We start from the raw sequence: 16,497 nt of genomic DNA, 5'->3' as shown, positions 1-16,497 counted from the left end.
CAATGCCTGACTCAATAATAATAATAATAATAATAATATGCTCAATAAATTATATCTACTATTATTATTGTTTATGCGTAGAAAAAGTTTTAGAGTGATATATATTGAAAAGTAGTATTCCTTTGCACTTATTAAGCACCATTGTGCAGGGCTCTGCACCAGTGGCTGTGGTACGTGGTTGAAGTGGGCACCCTGCATCTTACCCTACAGAGTCTGACGTTCTAGTTATATGACTAGTTCAGCTTTGGTTGGTTACTGTCAACAGGAGAAAGGGAGATGTTGTCAACAGGAAAACCAGACATGGACTGGAGCTTTGTGGTCTGATGGGATCACTGGTGCTGGAAAGTAGAAGTTTCTCCTCTCCTATTTCCTTGGATGTGGGTAGGTTTGGCAGCCCTGCGTTTATTTGGTGACTGTTGGTGGAGGTTCCATGCTCATTCTCCATTTCTCTAGTCCCCACCCATTATAGATTTTGGAAAGATAATCATCTACACGAATAACCTGAAAATCATTCGAACCCCAATGGACAAGAGAGACTTCATGAGGAAAATTCTCCAGAAGGAAGGGGAGATTGAGGAAGAGTCTCTGATGACCAAAGAAGAACTCTATGGTGACAACGACCAGAACCACGGGCCCTTGGCAGGGACCGAAAACAGGTTCTCCCACAACCAGTACCCACAGGTGCGTCCGAGCGGCTCACATGTCCCCTTGGAGCGGCCCTACTGCAGTGGTCTCCATATTGTCTGAGTTGTACGCTACTTAAGTAAAAAATGTCACATGTGACTACCTAAGGTGTCTAAATATGAAAGATGTTAATGGACCTATTATACTTTAATGGTACACTGTTAGCAATAATTGTTATAAGTCCACATTTCAGACACTCCTAATTTTAACTTTCTGATGATTTCTTTTGAGATCTGATTAAGTATCTATTGTTTTCACTTCACAGCGTGGCTTAGAACATCTTGCTGCAGAGATGGAAAAATGAGCTCTGTCCTTTTCTCATGAGTTTGCTTGTGCTTCTATTCCGGGTGTTATCCTCAACCCACAGTGTCCTTGAAGAGATCTAATAAAGCTGGGGTCTTTGTAAATCCACTAGACCAGGCACCAGAATGTCACAATACGCTGAAAGTGAATGAATGAGCCGGGGCACCTTTGTCACTTTATGTAAAGTGGGGTCACTTTACATCACGCTTATTCCAGGGTCCCTTGGGTACATTTTTCTAGTGACTGCCTATCTTAGTGAGGGTGCCATTGTCCACAAGTTTATTAAAACTGAATATAACAATTTTTCTTGGCAATACTATTGAAGCTTACTTTCTTGCCTTCTTTAGATAAAAATATAAATAGTTCAAGTGTTTTTCTTCCCACACCTCTCAGTGGTGTGCACGCCCCACCTTGGGAGCCACTGCTCAGACCTGCTCCGATGAGGAGGAGACTGACAATACTCACTGGTCCACAGTGTGGGGCTGGGGGCGGGGAAAGCGATTTGGATGAAGTGAAGAGAGTCAAAGCTCGGAGAGCAGCAGAAGTGCTTGCGTTCTCTTTAGATTCCATCTTTTGAGACTGGAAGCTTTCTGTGGGGCTCACTCTCACCTCCCGCTGGTTTGTGGGACAAAGTGGGCCAAGGGTTTCCTTGCACTTGAGTGATGTCCCACCTTGGAAGGGGTGAGGAGACAAAAATAAGAGGGTCATGACCAGACTCCAGCAGAGGACTCTTGTTAAAAGTTCTGTTCACAACTACTCATGTCTCTTTATTTTTTTTTAATTAATTAATTTATTTATTCATTTTTTAGAGAGGGGAGAGAGAGAGAGAGAGAGAGAGCGAGAAAGGGGGGGGAGGAACAGGAAGCATCAACTCCCATATGTGCCTTGACCAGACAAGCTTGGGTTTTGAACCAGCAACCTCAATGTGCCAGGTCAATGCTTTATCCACTGCACCACCACAGGTCAGGCTACTCATGTCTCTTTCTAACCGGATCTCACACTCATAAGATAGTTTTGATATGCAAACCTGATCATGTCATCCCTTCGTCACCTTTCCCCCTCCCCCCACCCAAAACTGTCCATGGCGTCTCTTCACCTGGGTTAAAACCCAAACCTCTACCTTTTCCTGGAAAGTGCTGTGTGGCCTGGTCACCCCTGGTCTCTTCAGCCTCGTCTTTTACACATTTCATTCTCTCTGCCCAGGTGTGCTGCCAGTCTAGCTGCCCCTCGTGTTCTCTGCTTTTTCTTACCAGAGGCAACTTCCCTGTGCCTAGAATGTTCTCCAGACCCCCTACAGCCTCTGAGATCTTAGTGGAGGCATCACATCCTCAGAGGGGTCTCCCCTGGCTTCCATGAGGAGAAAATTCCCAAGAAGGAACCCCTCAGGGAACCCACATCCCTCCTCACAGTTGCAGCCCTCCATTTATTTGCATAATTATTTCATTAGCACTTGTTCTCACTGTGTAAGATTCAGTCTCCATGAAGGCGGGGGCCATGTGTATGTTGGAGGGTAAGATTACTAGTTCCATTGCCTCTCAGAATAGAGCCTGGTGCATAATAGGTGCTCAGTAAATATTAAATGTGTATGAAAAGAATATTGAAATTTGGGACCATAGTGCCACCTGGTAAGATGTATTCTGCCTCTGCCTTCTCTAGATAGCACTATTCAGAACGTGGCATAGCAGCAGGCAGACAACTGAACATTGTCACCCAAATGTTCACTCCCCACTCGAACTTTCATTCATTCTATTCTTCCTCACACTATAGCCTCACTGGCAGGAGCATGTATTTTCAGAAGAAAGCCAGAAACGCTCAAGTACAGGTCACACTGCAGCCTGGAATGAAAAAGCAACAACAGGCCAGATATGACAATTACCTCTAAATTCAATTTAGAGAAAGCCATGTTTCTTAGCAGTACTGCCAAACACCAGGACAAGGGGTGCGGCGGAAAATTGCTGTGAGAGGTTATACTTCACTCACCTGTCCTTTAAACTCTGTTTTAAATTGCTGTTTGTTTGCCCAGTTCCTCACGTAGTAAATGCCCAGACAAGTGTATTTGAGAAAAGAAGGTCAAAGAATGACGAGGAGCCCCTTCTGACCAGGAGGCTCAGTGGTGTTATGTGGAATAGGGGCCCAGTGGGGACCTCGATGAAAGGGCAGGGTAAGGCTGACCGCCAGGCTGGTGGAACCTCTGTGATGACTATAAAAGAAAGGCAGAGGGATCACTGAATTGAGCCGCGTGGGAACACGGAAGGGGGAAACCTGGCCCTGGGTTCAGTGGGTTCAAGACCATAAGTCATCGGGCTCCTTTATGCTTCATGGGATCTTGCCTTTGAGCTAATCATAATGAACAAAAAGGAATAATAGTACAATTAGCTACCATTTCTTGAGGACGCATGAGTAGACAGGCACCATGCCTAGTGCTTTCTGTGCCACGGTCCATTTCAGAGACATAGAGTAACTTGTCAGAGATCTTTGGAGCCAATAGGCAAACCCACACCCAGCTGACTACCAATCTCATGATCGTAGCTGCCGGGCTAAGCAGCCTCCACGTTGGCGCTGGTTACCATCTTCAGGGCTACACGAGCCTTTGAATCTGCAAAGAAAGCTGAGGTCCCTTTCCTCGGCCTTGGAGCTGATCCAAGGTGGTTTGGGGAGGTTCATCGGTTCTAGAAACTAAGCTCTGCTCTACAGCTGTGTTCTAAGGCCTCTTACTAAATATTTTCTGAGAAGAATTTTCAACAATGATGCAAATGGAAGACGATGCTTATATCCTGCATGCCTTGTATAGAGTAGAGGCTCAGTCAACACTTGATCTGATCATTAAATAATCAAATGATCATGTTGAGGGTGAGTGGTTGGAATTGAAAAACAGCAGTCACCCAGGGTAAGTACAGAAACTCTGGTAAGAGCCCCACCAACGCACCTGATAGAATTTGGCTGATGGTTTGGTTTTGTTCTTGACAGCAGGCTCACCAGGTCATTTTATTAATCTTTCAATATCTGACCCAGCATTCTGTACAAACTAATTTTTGTATCACAGGCGTAGCATTAGGTCAGGATTTTACTGTCCTTTCTTGGACAACCTTGACTTGTACCATTAAAATCTCCCTGGGATCAAGTATAAAGCATGAAACATAGATTTTGCAGAAAAAATGGACGGTGACAATTTGCTTTAAGAACATTTTGGCAGCCCTGGCCGGTTGGCTCAGCGGTAGAGCGTCGGCCTAGCGTGCAGAGGACCTGGGTTCGATTCCCGGCCAGGGCACACAGGAGAAGCGCCCATTTGCTTCTCCACCCCTCCGCCGCGCTTTCCTCTCTGTCTCTCTCTTCCCCTCCCGCAGCCAAGGCTCCATTGGAGCAAAGATGGCCCGGGCGCTGGGGATGGCTCCTTGGCCTCTGCCCCAGGCGGAGTGGCTCTGGTCGCAATATGGCGACGCCCAGGATGGGCAGAGCATCGCCCCCTGGTGGGCAGAGCGTCGCCCCTGGTGGGCGTACCGGGTGGATCCCGGTCGGGCGCATGCGGGAGTCTGTCTGACTGTCTCTCCCTGTTTCCAGCTTCAGAAAAATGAAAAAAAAAAAAAAAAAGAACATTTTGGCAAATATACTTATTTTGAATATTTGAAGGAAAGACAATACATTTCTCCCTTGTTAATATTATGAAAATATGGCGACAGTTAATAATATAGCAATAAAAGGGTGCATAGACACAATTTAGGTTTTTGTCAGTTGGATAATAACTTCCATTCCCTAAATCCACCATGAATAACATTTATTACCTTCCTCGGCACAGTGCAGCCCAATGGAGCTATTTTCAGAACAAATGCCTCCCTTTTCAGAGATTACTTTTATTATTAGGTTTTAAAGAAAGCCAATTAGCTGGGTGGAGCCCCCCAGTGGACTCCAGCTGTGTTGGTAGTTCCTAGAACCGTGATGGCGAACCTTTTTATAAAAACCGTGCACTTTTGCAGTGCTGGTCAACCTGGTCCCTCCCTGGTCCCAACCTGGTCTCAACCTGGTCCCAACCTGGTCTCCAATACCGCCCACCATGAAAGCTGGAGGGCCCACTAGTGGGCAGGAGGGACCAGGTTGACCAGTACTGCAAAAGTGGGTGGTTTTTATAAAAAGGTCCTAGACTATAACAATAGGAAGGGATCTCTAGACATCATTGTTTTATTTGTTTATTCATGTGGCAAATATGCTACCAGCAAATATTTTTCCTGGCACTGCACTAGATGTCCAGAAAGTGATGGTGAAAGGGACCAGCTCAGAGCCCTTCCTGTCTAGTCAGCAGGGGCTTTCAGTAGAGTATGAATCTGTGGTGCTTGGGCCAGTCCAGCCCTGGGGACCTCTGGTCCAGAGGTGTGGGTGGGCAAGGCTTCCTGACGATTGACAGCAGGAGGAGTTGGCTGGGTGGGGAGGGGAGGGGAAGGTTCCTGGAGGCCAGCTGGAGAGAGACCTAAGGACAAGAGCCTGAAAAAAAAAAGATGTAACAAAACATTGAAGTCAGCCCAGAAGATTGGGTTTTAATCGGAAGTTTACCTGGAAGGCAGGTGCTCATTGAAAGGTTTCTTGAGGGCTATGTGGCAATCACAGCTGCAGGCAACTTAGTGAGTTTGGCATCAGTGGGGAGGACAGCCAGAAATCCAGAGGCAGGCGCCCACCCTGATTCCTGCCCGAGTTGGGAGGTGTCCAGACTAGGAATGTGGCTGTACAGTGGGAAGTACTGGATGGATTCGAAGGCGAAATGGACAGGACCTGGTGCCGGACACACCTGGTAGAGATCCGGTATTGCCCCTTATTTCTAGGAAGGTTGCAAGTCTATGCATGGTCTTCCCAAAGGAGTGTGAAGACTGCAGTTTCCCTGAGATGTGCTGAGCACAGCAGTAGACGGGGCATTTTCTGGAGGGTGGGGATCGAGGACTGGAGACTTACTAGAAGGCTTAGAGGTGAACTAACTCTTATAGAGGACTCATATGACATGCTAAGTAATATATTTTTTCATATACGCTCTTATCTCATGTTCCAGCTACTCAGAGATGCAAGCATTATCACTCCCATTTCAGAGATAAAGAAATAGAGATTTAGAGAGGTCGAGGGAACTGTCCAAGGTACACAATTGATGTCAGAGGTAGGCCTCAGTCCCAGGCTCCTGGAGCAGAGCTCACAATCCTGGGGCCCCTTACTGCAGGAATTCAGAACCAAGCTTCTAAGCATTGTAGCATTGATTCATTCATCCACTTAGTTTCTCAGTCACACAAAATAATCTTCCTTTTGTGTGTGTGTGTGACAGAGACAGAGAGAGGGACAGATAGGGACAGATAGACAGGGAGAGAGGTGAGAAGCATCAATTCTTTGTTGTGGCACCTTAGTTGTTCATTGATTGCTTTCTCATATATGCCTTGACCAGGGGGCTACAGCAGAGCGATTGACACCTTGCTCAGCGACCTCGGGCTCAAGCTCAAGCTCAAATCAGATGAGCCTGCGCTTAAAGCAGTGACGTTGGGGTTTCAAGCCTCGGTCCTCTGCATTCCAGTCTGACGCTCTATCCACTGTGCCACCACCTGGTCAGGCCAAAACAATCTTCCTTGAGCACTTACTTTGGACAGTTTTAATGAGGGACTTTGTATATAGTCAATAGGAGTATAAACTGGTGCTCAACAGTTTCAAATCAACACTTGCCTCTTCTTCTTCCAAGCTGTGGGACAACTGTCTCATCCCCATCTGTAACGTAGAGATGATAATCCTTATACTATCTCATGGGATGTTGTGGGGGTTAGATGGATTGATAATGAAAGAAAGTTCTTAGAACAGTGCCTGGCACTTACGGGTGTGCTGAAAATGTTCAGTATTTGGTAACAAGAAGAACTAAGTATTTGCCTTTATGGAACATACAGAAATAACATGTCAGACTGTGACAAGGACGATGAGGAACATCGTTGTGGAGTGCAAGGCACAGTAGCAGGAGCACAGACGCTCTCTTAGAGATGACCACCAGGGAAACTCTCTTTGATAACATTGCTGCGACTGCTTCATGCCTCAGGCCAGTCCTCTCATTGACGTTTGTGGGAAGCATTTCCCTCCCATTCCGCCCCAGCCTTTGCGGCAGCCTGGTATTATTTTGACCTGCATGCGACCCATGGACTTGAACTGCTGCTGTAACTAAACCCTGACCCATCTCTTGCAGGAAGGGGAGCTTCCAGATGACAACTGTTTTCACTGCCGAGGGTCGGGCAGTGCCACCTGCTCTCTGTGCCACGGCAGCAAGTTCTCGATGCTGGCCAACAGATTTAAGGAGTCCTATCGGGCCCTGCGGTGCCCTGCTTGCAATGAGAATGGCCTGCAGCCTTGCCATATTTGCAATCAATAGCCCATGGCTTTGTGTGTCTGCTTTTATCACATCCTCTCTAAGGTGATTTCTAATAAACTGTCCCCTGCCTTCCCTCTCCCAGTGCAGAAGCCACAGCATCTGTGATCACTTCCACCACTGGCAAAAAAAAATAAAAATAAAAAAACAGAAAAATGATTCAATTACTTGATGACATTTCATGAGGCTGGTGACATCTCTATGTGGGTCTAAGTGGCAGAAGCATTTTTGAGTTAAGAGTCGACTTTGAAACTGGTTCTGAAATTCTCCTTCCAGGAACGTGTATGTGTATCTCCCTTGATTTAGCTCAGTGTTCTTGTGCTAGCAAACAAAATAAATGTACACTTCAGGCAGCAGGATGGGAGTCGTTTTCTGATGGGGAGTTAATTTGCAAACTTGCTCAGTGAGAAAGGAATGGAAAAAGGCAGGTTTCTGATGAGCTGAATTCCTGTTGCTTATAATGCATTTCAAATCGTCATTGGTCAGACTGAATTTTTAATTAAGCAGCAGAAGAAAAGGATGTTCAGCATCCTGAATGCACTAAGAGGCCACTGAAAACAGAACAGCAGGCGCACGCTCCGTGCTGAAGATAGGCCCGAGCCCCTCCTGTGTGACGTCCTTGGGTAATATTCACGTGGGTGACAACAATGCTCCTTCTTAGGACCACATGAAATAAGACATTTCTGCGTGCCTCTATATTACTGAGGATACAAGCCAAGTAAAAGCTTTTTACGATAAATTTGGTGCTTACGTACTTGTGTGTGATATGACTTCTTCCAACCCTGAAGTTATTACCAAATAATCAATCTATTTTAAGTCTAAGATATAGCCACTATCTCTTCATTAAAGGCTGTGGGTATTTTCTAGGTGTCTTATGCGAAACCTCTAAAAGAAAAGGCAACCAGGCCTGATTTTTAGCAATTATATGTCTACTGTCTTTGAAGACACATACTAAGGATAATTCTTTTCTCTTAAAGTTGGATTGTCAAACTAGGAAAATGCTTTTGTTAATGAAATTTTTGCCCCCACGCCCACTCCCCTTGATAATAACACTGTAAACACTGTTGTCTGGTGCACTGCGTTGCTTTTCTATGATAATTTTTGGATTTTCATAACTTAATTTTTTTCAAGATTTGTTTGTTATCCTAGAACATTCAGCTATTAAAATAACTCACCCATGGAATGCTTTTCAGGTGATATAAATACTTCTAATAAAAGGATTCAAATATTCTCCGGAGCCATGACAATTCTTGCTTCCCCTCGCTTAGCGGGAATGCTAGACCTGCTCTGCCTGCCTTTGCTTTTGTACTTAACTATTTCCTGACTCTGTGTGTGTTTTCCCACTCTTTCCAGAATATCAGGGGCAGGAATGGTGTTGAGAGACCTTTAAGTGTATTTTTCTGCTTTTTGGTGGGAACACTGGGCAGCAGATACTGCTGGGGCCCTGCATGCAGGACGCAGGATGGGAGTACCCTGTGCTCGGCATGCAGTGTTACCCAGATGGGCGGTAGAGGAAACAGATGTGTCAACACGTAATTACATCAGAGTGGGGCACATTCCGGGATGAGGGAATTACGGGCAGCGTTAGGAGCACATGGAAGGGACCCCTGACGTAGCCTGAGTGGGGTTAGAAGAGGAAGAGGTGTAGCAATCTTTCTTTTCCTTCCCCCATGCTCTTAAGAGCCTTTAATACTTTTCCTCTCATAATAAATACATTAAGAATAATTACATTTATTTATTCAGTCAAGAAGTATTTACTGAGCACTGGCCTATATCGGTAGAAAAATGCTCCCCTGACAGAGCTTACATTTTGGTGGGGGGAAATATTGACAATATATAGATAATATATATATAATATATATAATATAGAGTAAAATATATTTATATATAATGAAACTATATATAGAGAGATATATGGTGCACTGTGTTAGAAAAGGATAAATACTGTGAAGAAAAAATAAACAATGAAGGGGATTGGGAGTTGGGAGGGTTGCAGTTTTAAACTAGTTTTCAAGGAGGCGTCATTGAGAAGGTGTCCTTTAAATAAAGGCCTAAAGGAGATGAGGATGAGGGAGTGACTTAAGAAACTGTCTGGGGTAAGCTTATCCCAGGCAGAGCAAATAACAAGTGCTAGACCCCTGAGAAGGAGGGCCTGGGCTGTTTGAAGAGCAGCAAAGAAGCCAGGGTGTCTGAGCCCAGTACCATGGCAAGGGGCAGGGAATGAGGTCAGAAAGATGGTGCGTAAGTGTTGGGGTGAGTGGGGTGCCTTCCTCGGAAGTCTTTGTAAGACCTTGGGTTTTACTGAGTGAGGAGCTGCTCTGGATGGGGTCTGTTTTCTGTCAACCCCACACCTTCTCCTTCCATACCCTCCTCCTACTGCGGGGGTCAGGAGACTTGTAGACTACATTTCCCAGACTCCCTTGTCTGCTGGCTTCCTATTAGGTTCTGCTCCTGGGAGGTACTGGTGGACTGGAAGGTCAGAGGAGGGAAGAGTTTGCCTTTTTCCCCCGGATGAGCATCCTGGCAGCCCTTCCCGCCTGGCAGCTGCGTCTGCAGCAACGCAGCTGGGGATGCTGGCCTGGGCAGCTCGGTTCCGATGGCAGTCAACTTCTGTAGCTCCGATTGTAGGTTTGATGTGACACTATTTTTAAGGTGACCAACTTTTTTACAATGAAAAGGAGGACAAAAATAAATTGAAGAAACCAATATCGTAAATAAAAGAAACATTTTATTTATTGCAACAATAATACACTATAATATGATAAATGCATAATAAAACATTTGTAATATTTTATATTATAATTATGCTTACATGCCTATTAATTTTTAATAATAGTAAGAAAAATGTACTCATTTAGTAAAACTAAATATCAAACAAAACCACTAATTTGGAGTGATATTTGGGTATATTTATCACTTTCTAATTAAAAAACATCTGTTTTATGCAACTATTTAATCAAAATATGTTATTAATAGATATGGTTTGAGGTTAGACTTCCACTTTAAAACTCGAATTTCAGGAAAATACTTGTAAATAAAATTATACATATTTGGAAGTTATTAAATAGATAATGAATTAATAAAACGTGAAGTGTGCTTACCTGTCTATGATTGAATATTCACTGAGAAAGAAATAATCGTGAGTCTACAATGTTGTATGTGCCATGTCGTGTTTCAGTAAGAAGTACACAAAGCTATTTGCACGCTCGGTAAATCACGCGCTTTCTTAAGGTCTCCCGTGTGAAGCGCTTGCATCTCATAATTGCATCTCGCTGCACTGTACTGATCCTTGACGAATTGTCAAGTCAAATACAAACACGTCACATCGCACGCAATGGATCAACTCTGCATTGATTGAATACGGACATTTACAGATTAGTCTTCTGCCGTGAACCAGCGCAGCTATTAATTCCAGGTCCTGAGGGAGAACTACCCGGAATTAAGAAAATAGACCCACCGAGAAAAGAGGATGGGATCCGGAGGCCTCTGCAATGTTGATGGCAAGATCAGAGAGAGAGAGCTCCTGGTCTTGCTTTATTATCATAGACAATTAAAGCCTTTAAGCCAGTATACAAAAAGGAAGTCTTTGATACAAAGCCACTTATCTGAGGCATAAATGAGATTCCTCTTAAGAGTGCACTGCCCCACATCATGCAACAGGGGAAAAAGCTTAGTTTTGAGAAGGTGTTGAGAAGATCTTAGTCTTAAAAGGGTGTGTGGAAGATCTTAGTATTAGAAGGCTGGAGAAGAGCTTAGTCTTAAACCAGGGGTCCCCAAACTACGGCCCGTGGGCCGCATGCGGCCCCTTGAGGCCATTTATCCGGCCCCCTGCCGCACTTCCGGAAGGGGCACCTCTTTCATTGGTGCTCAGTGAGAGGAGCACATTGACCATCTCATTAGCCAAAAGAAGGCCCATAGTTCCCATTGAAATACTGGTCAGTTTGTTGATTTAAATTTACTTGTTCTTTATTTTAATTATTGTATTTGTTCCCGTTTTGTTTTCTTATTTTAAAATAAGATATGTGCAGTGTGCATAGGGATTTGTTCATAGTTTTTTTTATAGTCCGGCCCTCCAATGGTCTGAGGGACAGTGAACTGGCCCCCTGTGTAAAAAGTTTGGGGACCCCTGTCTTAAACTAAACCCTCGACCAGGCATGGCCAACATACGGCCCGCGGGCCAGATCCGGCCTGCATAATGAGTTTATGCAGTTCGCGATTAAATTTTTAATATGCTCCACTACTTTAAAATCTCAGCTACTCAGAAGTGGAAGAATCTTTGATTATTGGAAATTGAGATATTTAAGAATATAGTGATACGCAGAAAAGAATTTTGCGTGTGACTAATCTAGGGTTAACTTCCAATAATTGGTCGAATGAATTCACGATACTTCTTTATTTTTTTTAAAAAATTCCATTATAAAGACTTACAACTTTTGTACTCGTCTGTACTCGATACGAACTGTTTGACGTTTAGCGGCGATGTGAAACCCACATTCTTTTAGGTGGAGTTTGCCAGTGTGCACCCAAGGTCAAACAATTCATTATTTTTGTGGTCAAGTGTGCTGAGTCAAGTGGCATTGTAGCATAGACAATAGCTGCAGTTGATAACTGAAAACATGTCCAGGCTGTTTGTAAAACGAAATAATTGTTTTATTTGCAATATAACCTTTTCAAGCTCATTCTATTAATTAAATATTGTTTCGATTATGATACCGTTTGGATATTTATACCGTATGTAATTATATTTTTATTAAAATAATGTTGTAAATTAAATTTTTTTCACTCACATTTATTCTAAACAAATTACATAAGATTTTGTTTACTTAAACAAATCATTTTTGTATTTAACATTTTTTAATTTTAACATTTTGTCCAGCCCATGAAAAATGTTTTCTTTCTAATCTGGCCCAGGGGCAAAAACTCTTGGCCTCGCCTGCCCTAGGCTGTAAGGATTTTGTCAGTTTACAGCCTGTCTCCCACAGTCTTCCAATATCTAAAAGGAGGACATGTAGGAGAACACTTTTCGAGGAAGGACAGAACTTAAAAAAGAAGGACTGTCCTCCCTAAAGGAGGACGATTGGTCACCTTACTTTTTTCCCTCTGGTTCCTCCAGCCGAAGGGTGGTGGTGACTTCCTACCATTGCCAATCTTTGTAATCAACTCCCTATGATGCACATCCTCTCTCTTTGAAATATCTAGAGTGGTTTCTTGTTTCCAGATTGGACGCCAATTGGTACAAATGCTTTCAGCAGAGGAGGGTCACAGTCTGATTTATGTTATAAGAAGCCATTCTGGTTGCTGTGGTGTGAGAACACTATGGGACGAACGTGGAAGTGGGAGCCCAGTATGGAGATCATTGCCAAGAATCCTGGTGACAGCTTACGGTGTCCTGGGCCAGTGTGGTACCAATAGAAGTGCTTAACATTGGTCCGATTGTAGATATATACCAGTAGAAGTGCCTAACACTGGTCTGAGTATAGATACAGTTTGAAGGTACAACCATAGGATCTGCCTACTGTCCTTTGTACTGAGAAATACTGCTGCGACCTACTGTATGCCAAACCTATCTGAGTTCTTTGCCTACTAGTGGAGATGAGTTTGCACTAAAATATTCACTTCCTGATTGTGATCTTAAAAACAGTCAGTGGTCTGGGTAGTTACAGGCAGAAGTTGAGGGCAAGATTGGCTACCTGGCACTCCTTAAACAAGAATTCCTTCAGAGTTAGTTAGAAACAAATATGAAGGTTAAAAAAATATATAGTGATGCTGTGATTGAATAATGCTATATCCTTGGAAAACTAAAAAAAAAATTTAAATGAATATATGGTTTCAAAAGACATCTATCTACTCATTTATTCATTGAGCAGATTTTCACTGGATATCTGCTATGTTCCGGGCACTTGTTGTAGGTCCTCGGGGTACAGACTGGGAAAAACACTTAGTAGTTATGGTTAATGAGATGATAACCTTGGGCTTCTAGTCAGCGTAATGCATGAATCTGGCCTCATAACTTGGACAGGTCACTGGTGCTGCCCCTGCTGCTTGCGCCTGCGACTTGCAGGTCCTTTGCTCAGCCAGGTTAGCTGGGCCAGCTGTCGGGGCCGTGTTGCAGAATTTGTTTATCTGTCTCTCTACATTTTTTTTAATTTAATTTTTTTTAAAGTGAGAAGCAGGAGGCAGAGAGACAGATACCTCATGTGCTCCGACCAGGATCCACCTGTCAAGCTCCCTACCTAGTGATGCTCTGCCCATCTGGGGCATTGCTCCATTGCTCAGCAACAGAGCTATTTTAGTGCCTGAGGCAAGGCCATGGAGCCATCCTCCACACCTGGGGATAACTTGCTTGAACCATTTGAGCCATGGCTGTAGGAGGAAGAGGAGGAGGAAGAGGAAGAGGAGAGGGGGGGGGAGGAGAAGCAGTTGCTTGCTTCCCCTGTGCCCTGACCGGGAATCGAACCCAGAACTTCCATACACCAGGCCGACGCTCTACCGCTGAGCCAACCGGCCAGGGCCCGTTTATTTCTTTTAACAGGTATATATCGGCTGTACTGTGTGCAGGACACTGTTATAAGGACTTTACACTTCCTAAGTCCTTGAATCGTTTTAACCATTGCATGAATTCAGTTTATTGATCATCTTAGAGCCACATCACACCCACGTCCCATCCACGCAGACTGTAGACATGCAGGCCCTCTCTGCAAGCCTCACACACCTCTCATCTTACTAGGCCTTCGTGAAAGTAACAAGCTCTAGTGGAGCTGGGGGAGATGCCTAGGAGGCTGATACCGTATTATAGTCATGAGACAATTTAGCAAGGCTTCTTTTGCTGACTGTGCCGGCCACTTACTGCTCCCTCCTTTCTTTTATGTCCTTCCATCCCACTTTCTCTCTATTCTTCTTAACACCGGCAGTCGGCAAAACGTATCTTCACGGCTCCCATTCCTACATGGGGCTCAGCCCCCAGGCCTATCTGCTCCTTTGCACATGGAAGATCTGCTGGGCCAGAAGTTTCTTTGTGCAGAGACGCCACCCTTTTTGGAAGATATGTGTGGTTTGATATGGCTGCATGTTACCTTCCCTGCCTGTGTAGGAGATTCTGTGGGGTGAGGAGGGCGGGGCTCACACGCCTTTGCTCCTAGAACAACTCTACTTTTTTTCTGGTTTCATTTTGGTTTCCAGGTAAGATCCCTTTTGAAGAGGAAGTTGCATATTTAATTTTTGAAATTTACATCAGGCATTAACTTTGTTTTCCTTAATTTCCAGATGAAACTGGCCAAAGTTATCAATTAAACCTAAGTTTGTAGAAAAGATAGTGTTGTTCTTGTTCTAAGTCTTCCGCAGATGTGAAGTGCTCTGATAATAGATTCGTTTAGATCGGTGCCGGTGACATTTATGAAAAAATTTCCGTGGTTCACTAGAGCTTACTCGGAGTGAATTTTATGGTAAAGGTAAATTTGAAAGAAATGTTCACAGTTGTTTTTAACACCTGTCCTCATTAGTTGCATCTCCTCATTTTCTAATTAAATGCAGTAATTACAGAGAGTTCACATTCATGCAATTATGTGTAAGAGTAGTGGAGTTCTGTTAGCATCAGAATTACAGCCCGTAATTATGGCCTGTGTTAAAGAACATGTGAAACCGGAGAAGAAAAGACCACAAACCACAATGCAGTAGGATTTCCTCATTGCTTGGGGGTGGGGGTGTGCCAGAAGGAGGTAGGAATGGGGCAGGTAAATAAGCCTTTGCAAAACTACAGTTAATGTTTATCTCTTCGTACAGTCCCCTTCGTATCATTATTGTCTAGCTCCCAAGTACGTCTTCCTTTGTTAATGGATATTTCTCAGAAGATCAGGAGCCATCAATTCACACTAAAGAGTGAATGGCTAATAGATTATTGACCACCTCTGTTTTTTAAGTTCAAAATGTTATTTTTTTTGAAGCCCTGGCCATGCGCAAGACACAAGGAGCCAGAAGATGAAACAGACATAGTACCTCCTCTCAGGAACATTATAGTCTCACAGGAAACCAGAGATTTAAACAAATATTTGCAAAATATAAATAAAATGTTAGGTGCCATGGGAGGGAGGAGTAGAGAGTGGTTAAATCGCTGTTAATTGTTGGTCTCCTTCATTCAGCTATGAGCTCTTTAATTGCAAGAAGTGTGTCTCCTCTCTCAGGGAATCCCCAGCCTCGAGCACTGCCTGGTGCATAGGTGTTCAGATAGTACTTGGTGATGCGTTGTTTGCAGACACCTGATGTTTGGTTGCACCTGTAGAGTGCTCAGTGTATTGCTGTCTTATGGGCTGAGGTCTTGGGAAAAGTTCACAGGCCGACAGCTTCTCAAGTGGTTCCCAGGGATCCTCACCTCCTGGTATTCTGCCCTTGGGCCATCCCCTTGAGTGTGGACTGGACTTGTAACTTACTTCTAACAATAGGGTATGGCAAACATGATGGGATGTCACCTCTGAGATTAGTTGACATAAACTCTTATAAAAAATTTAAAAGAAGAGGCTGTGACGCTTTCTCTAGCCTTGCTTGGTCCCCTGATGAAGCCAGCTGCCACGGTATGAGCTGCCTTATGGAGAGGCCCACATGGCGAGGAACAGAAGGTGGGTTACAGCCAACGGCCAGGGAGGAGCTGAGGCCCTCAGTCCACCGACCTGCTAGGAACTGAATCCTGCCGGTCACAAGTGAGCTTGGAAGGGGCTCCTTTCTTAGCTGAGCCTGAGACTCAGCCATAGCTGACACTTTAATTACAGCCTTGGGAGAGACTTGGAGTCAGAGCTACTCGTGAGCCCTGCCCAGATCTGTCACTTGTGGGTTGATAATCTCTGAGATAATCAATGATGGTTTAAGCCAGGAATTTGGGGGACCATTTGTTTCATAGGGATAGATAATTAACACAAGGTAATACTACCTTCTGTCTTGGTCTTTATTGATAGATCCTTTTATGTCCCATGGGTTTTTTCCATGGAGAGGAAATACTTACCATCATTAGTTCTTTGTTTAATGCTCAGTTTATTAAGCTCATGAATCAAATACTCCAAACTAAAAACCATTATTAACCATAGGACCTTTATAACATTGATTATGAATTTATTAAGTATATCATTTAAACAACTGAAACTAAGTGCCATTATATG

General features: G+C 44.0%; 1 protein-coding gene across 1 annotated transcript in view; it reads left to right on the top strand.

The window, feature by feature from the left end:
* The window catches only part of GRXCR2 (glutaredoxin and cysteine rich domain containing 2), a 72,943-nt gene extending 64,403 nt beyond the window's left edge, over positions 1–8,540 (top strand). Inside the window, exons 3-4 of the mRNA XM_066341698.1 lie at positions 454–681; positions 7,175–8,540. Of these exons, the coding sequence (XP_066197795.1) occupies positions 454–681; positions 7,175–7,357 (411 nt within the window). The 3' untranslated portion in view covers positions 7,358–8,540. The remainder of the gene's footprint in view (positions 1–453; positions 682–7,174) is intronic.
* Positions 8,541–16,497: the final 7,957 nt, after the last annotated feature.

Source organism: Saccopteryx leptura, chromosome 6 (genome assembly GCF_036850995.1).
Source record: "Saccopteryx leptura isolate mSacLep1 chromosome 6, mSacLep1_pri_phased_curated, whole genome shotgun sequence".
NCBI classification, from domain to species: Eukaryota; Metazoa; Chordata; class Mammalia; order Chiroptera; family Emballonuridae; genus Saccopteryx; species Saccopteryx leptura.
The sequence above is the reverse complement of the archived record's forward strand: the minus strand, read 5'-3'. Positions and strand labels throughout refer to the sequence as shown.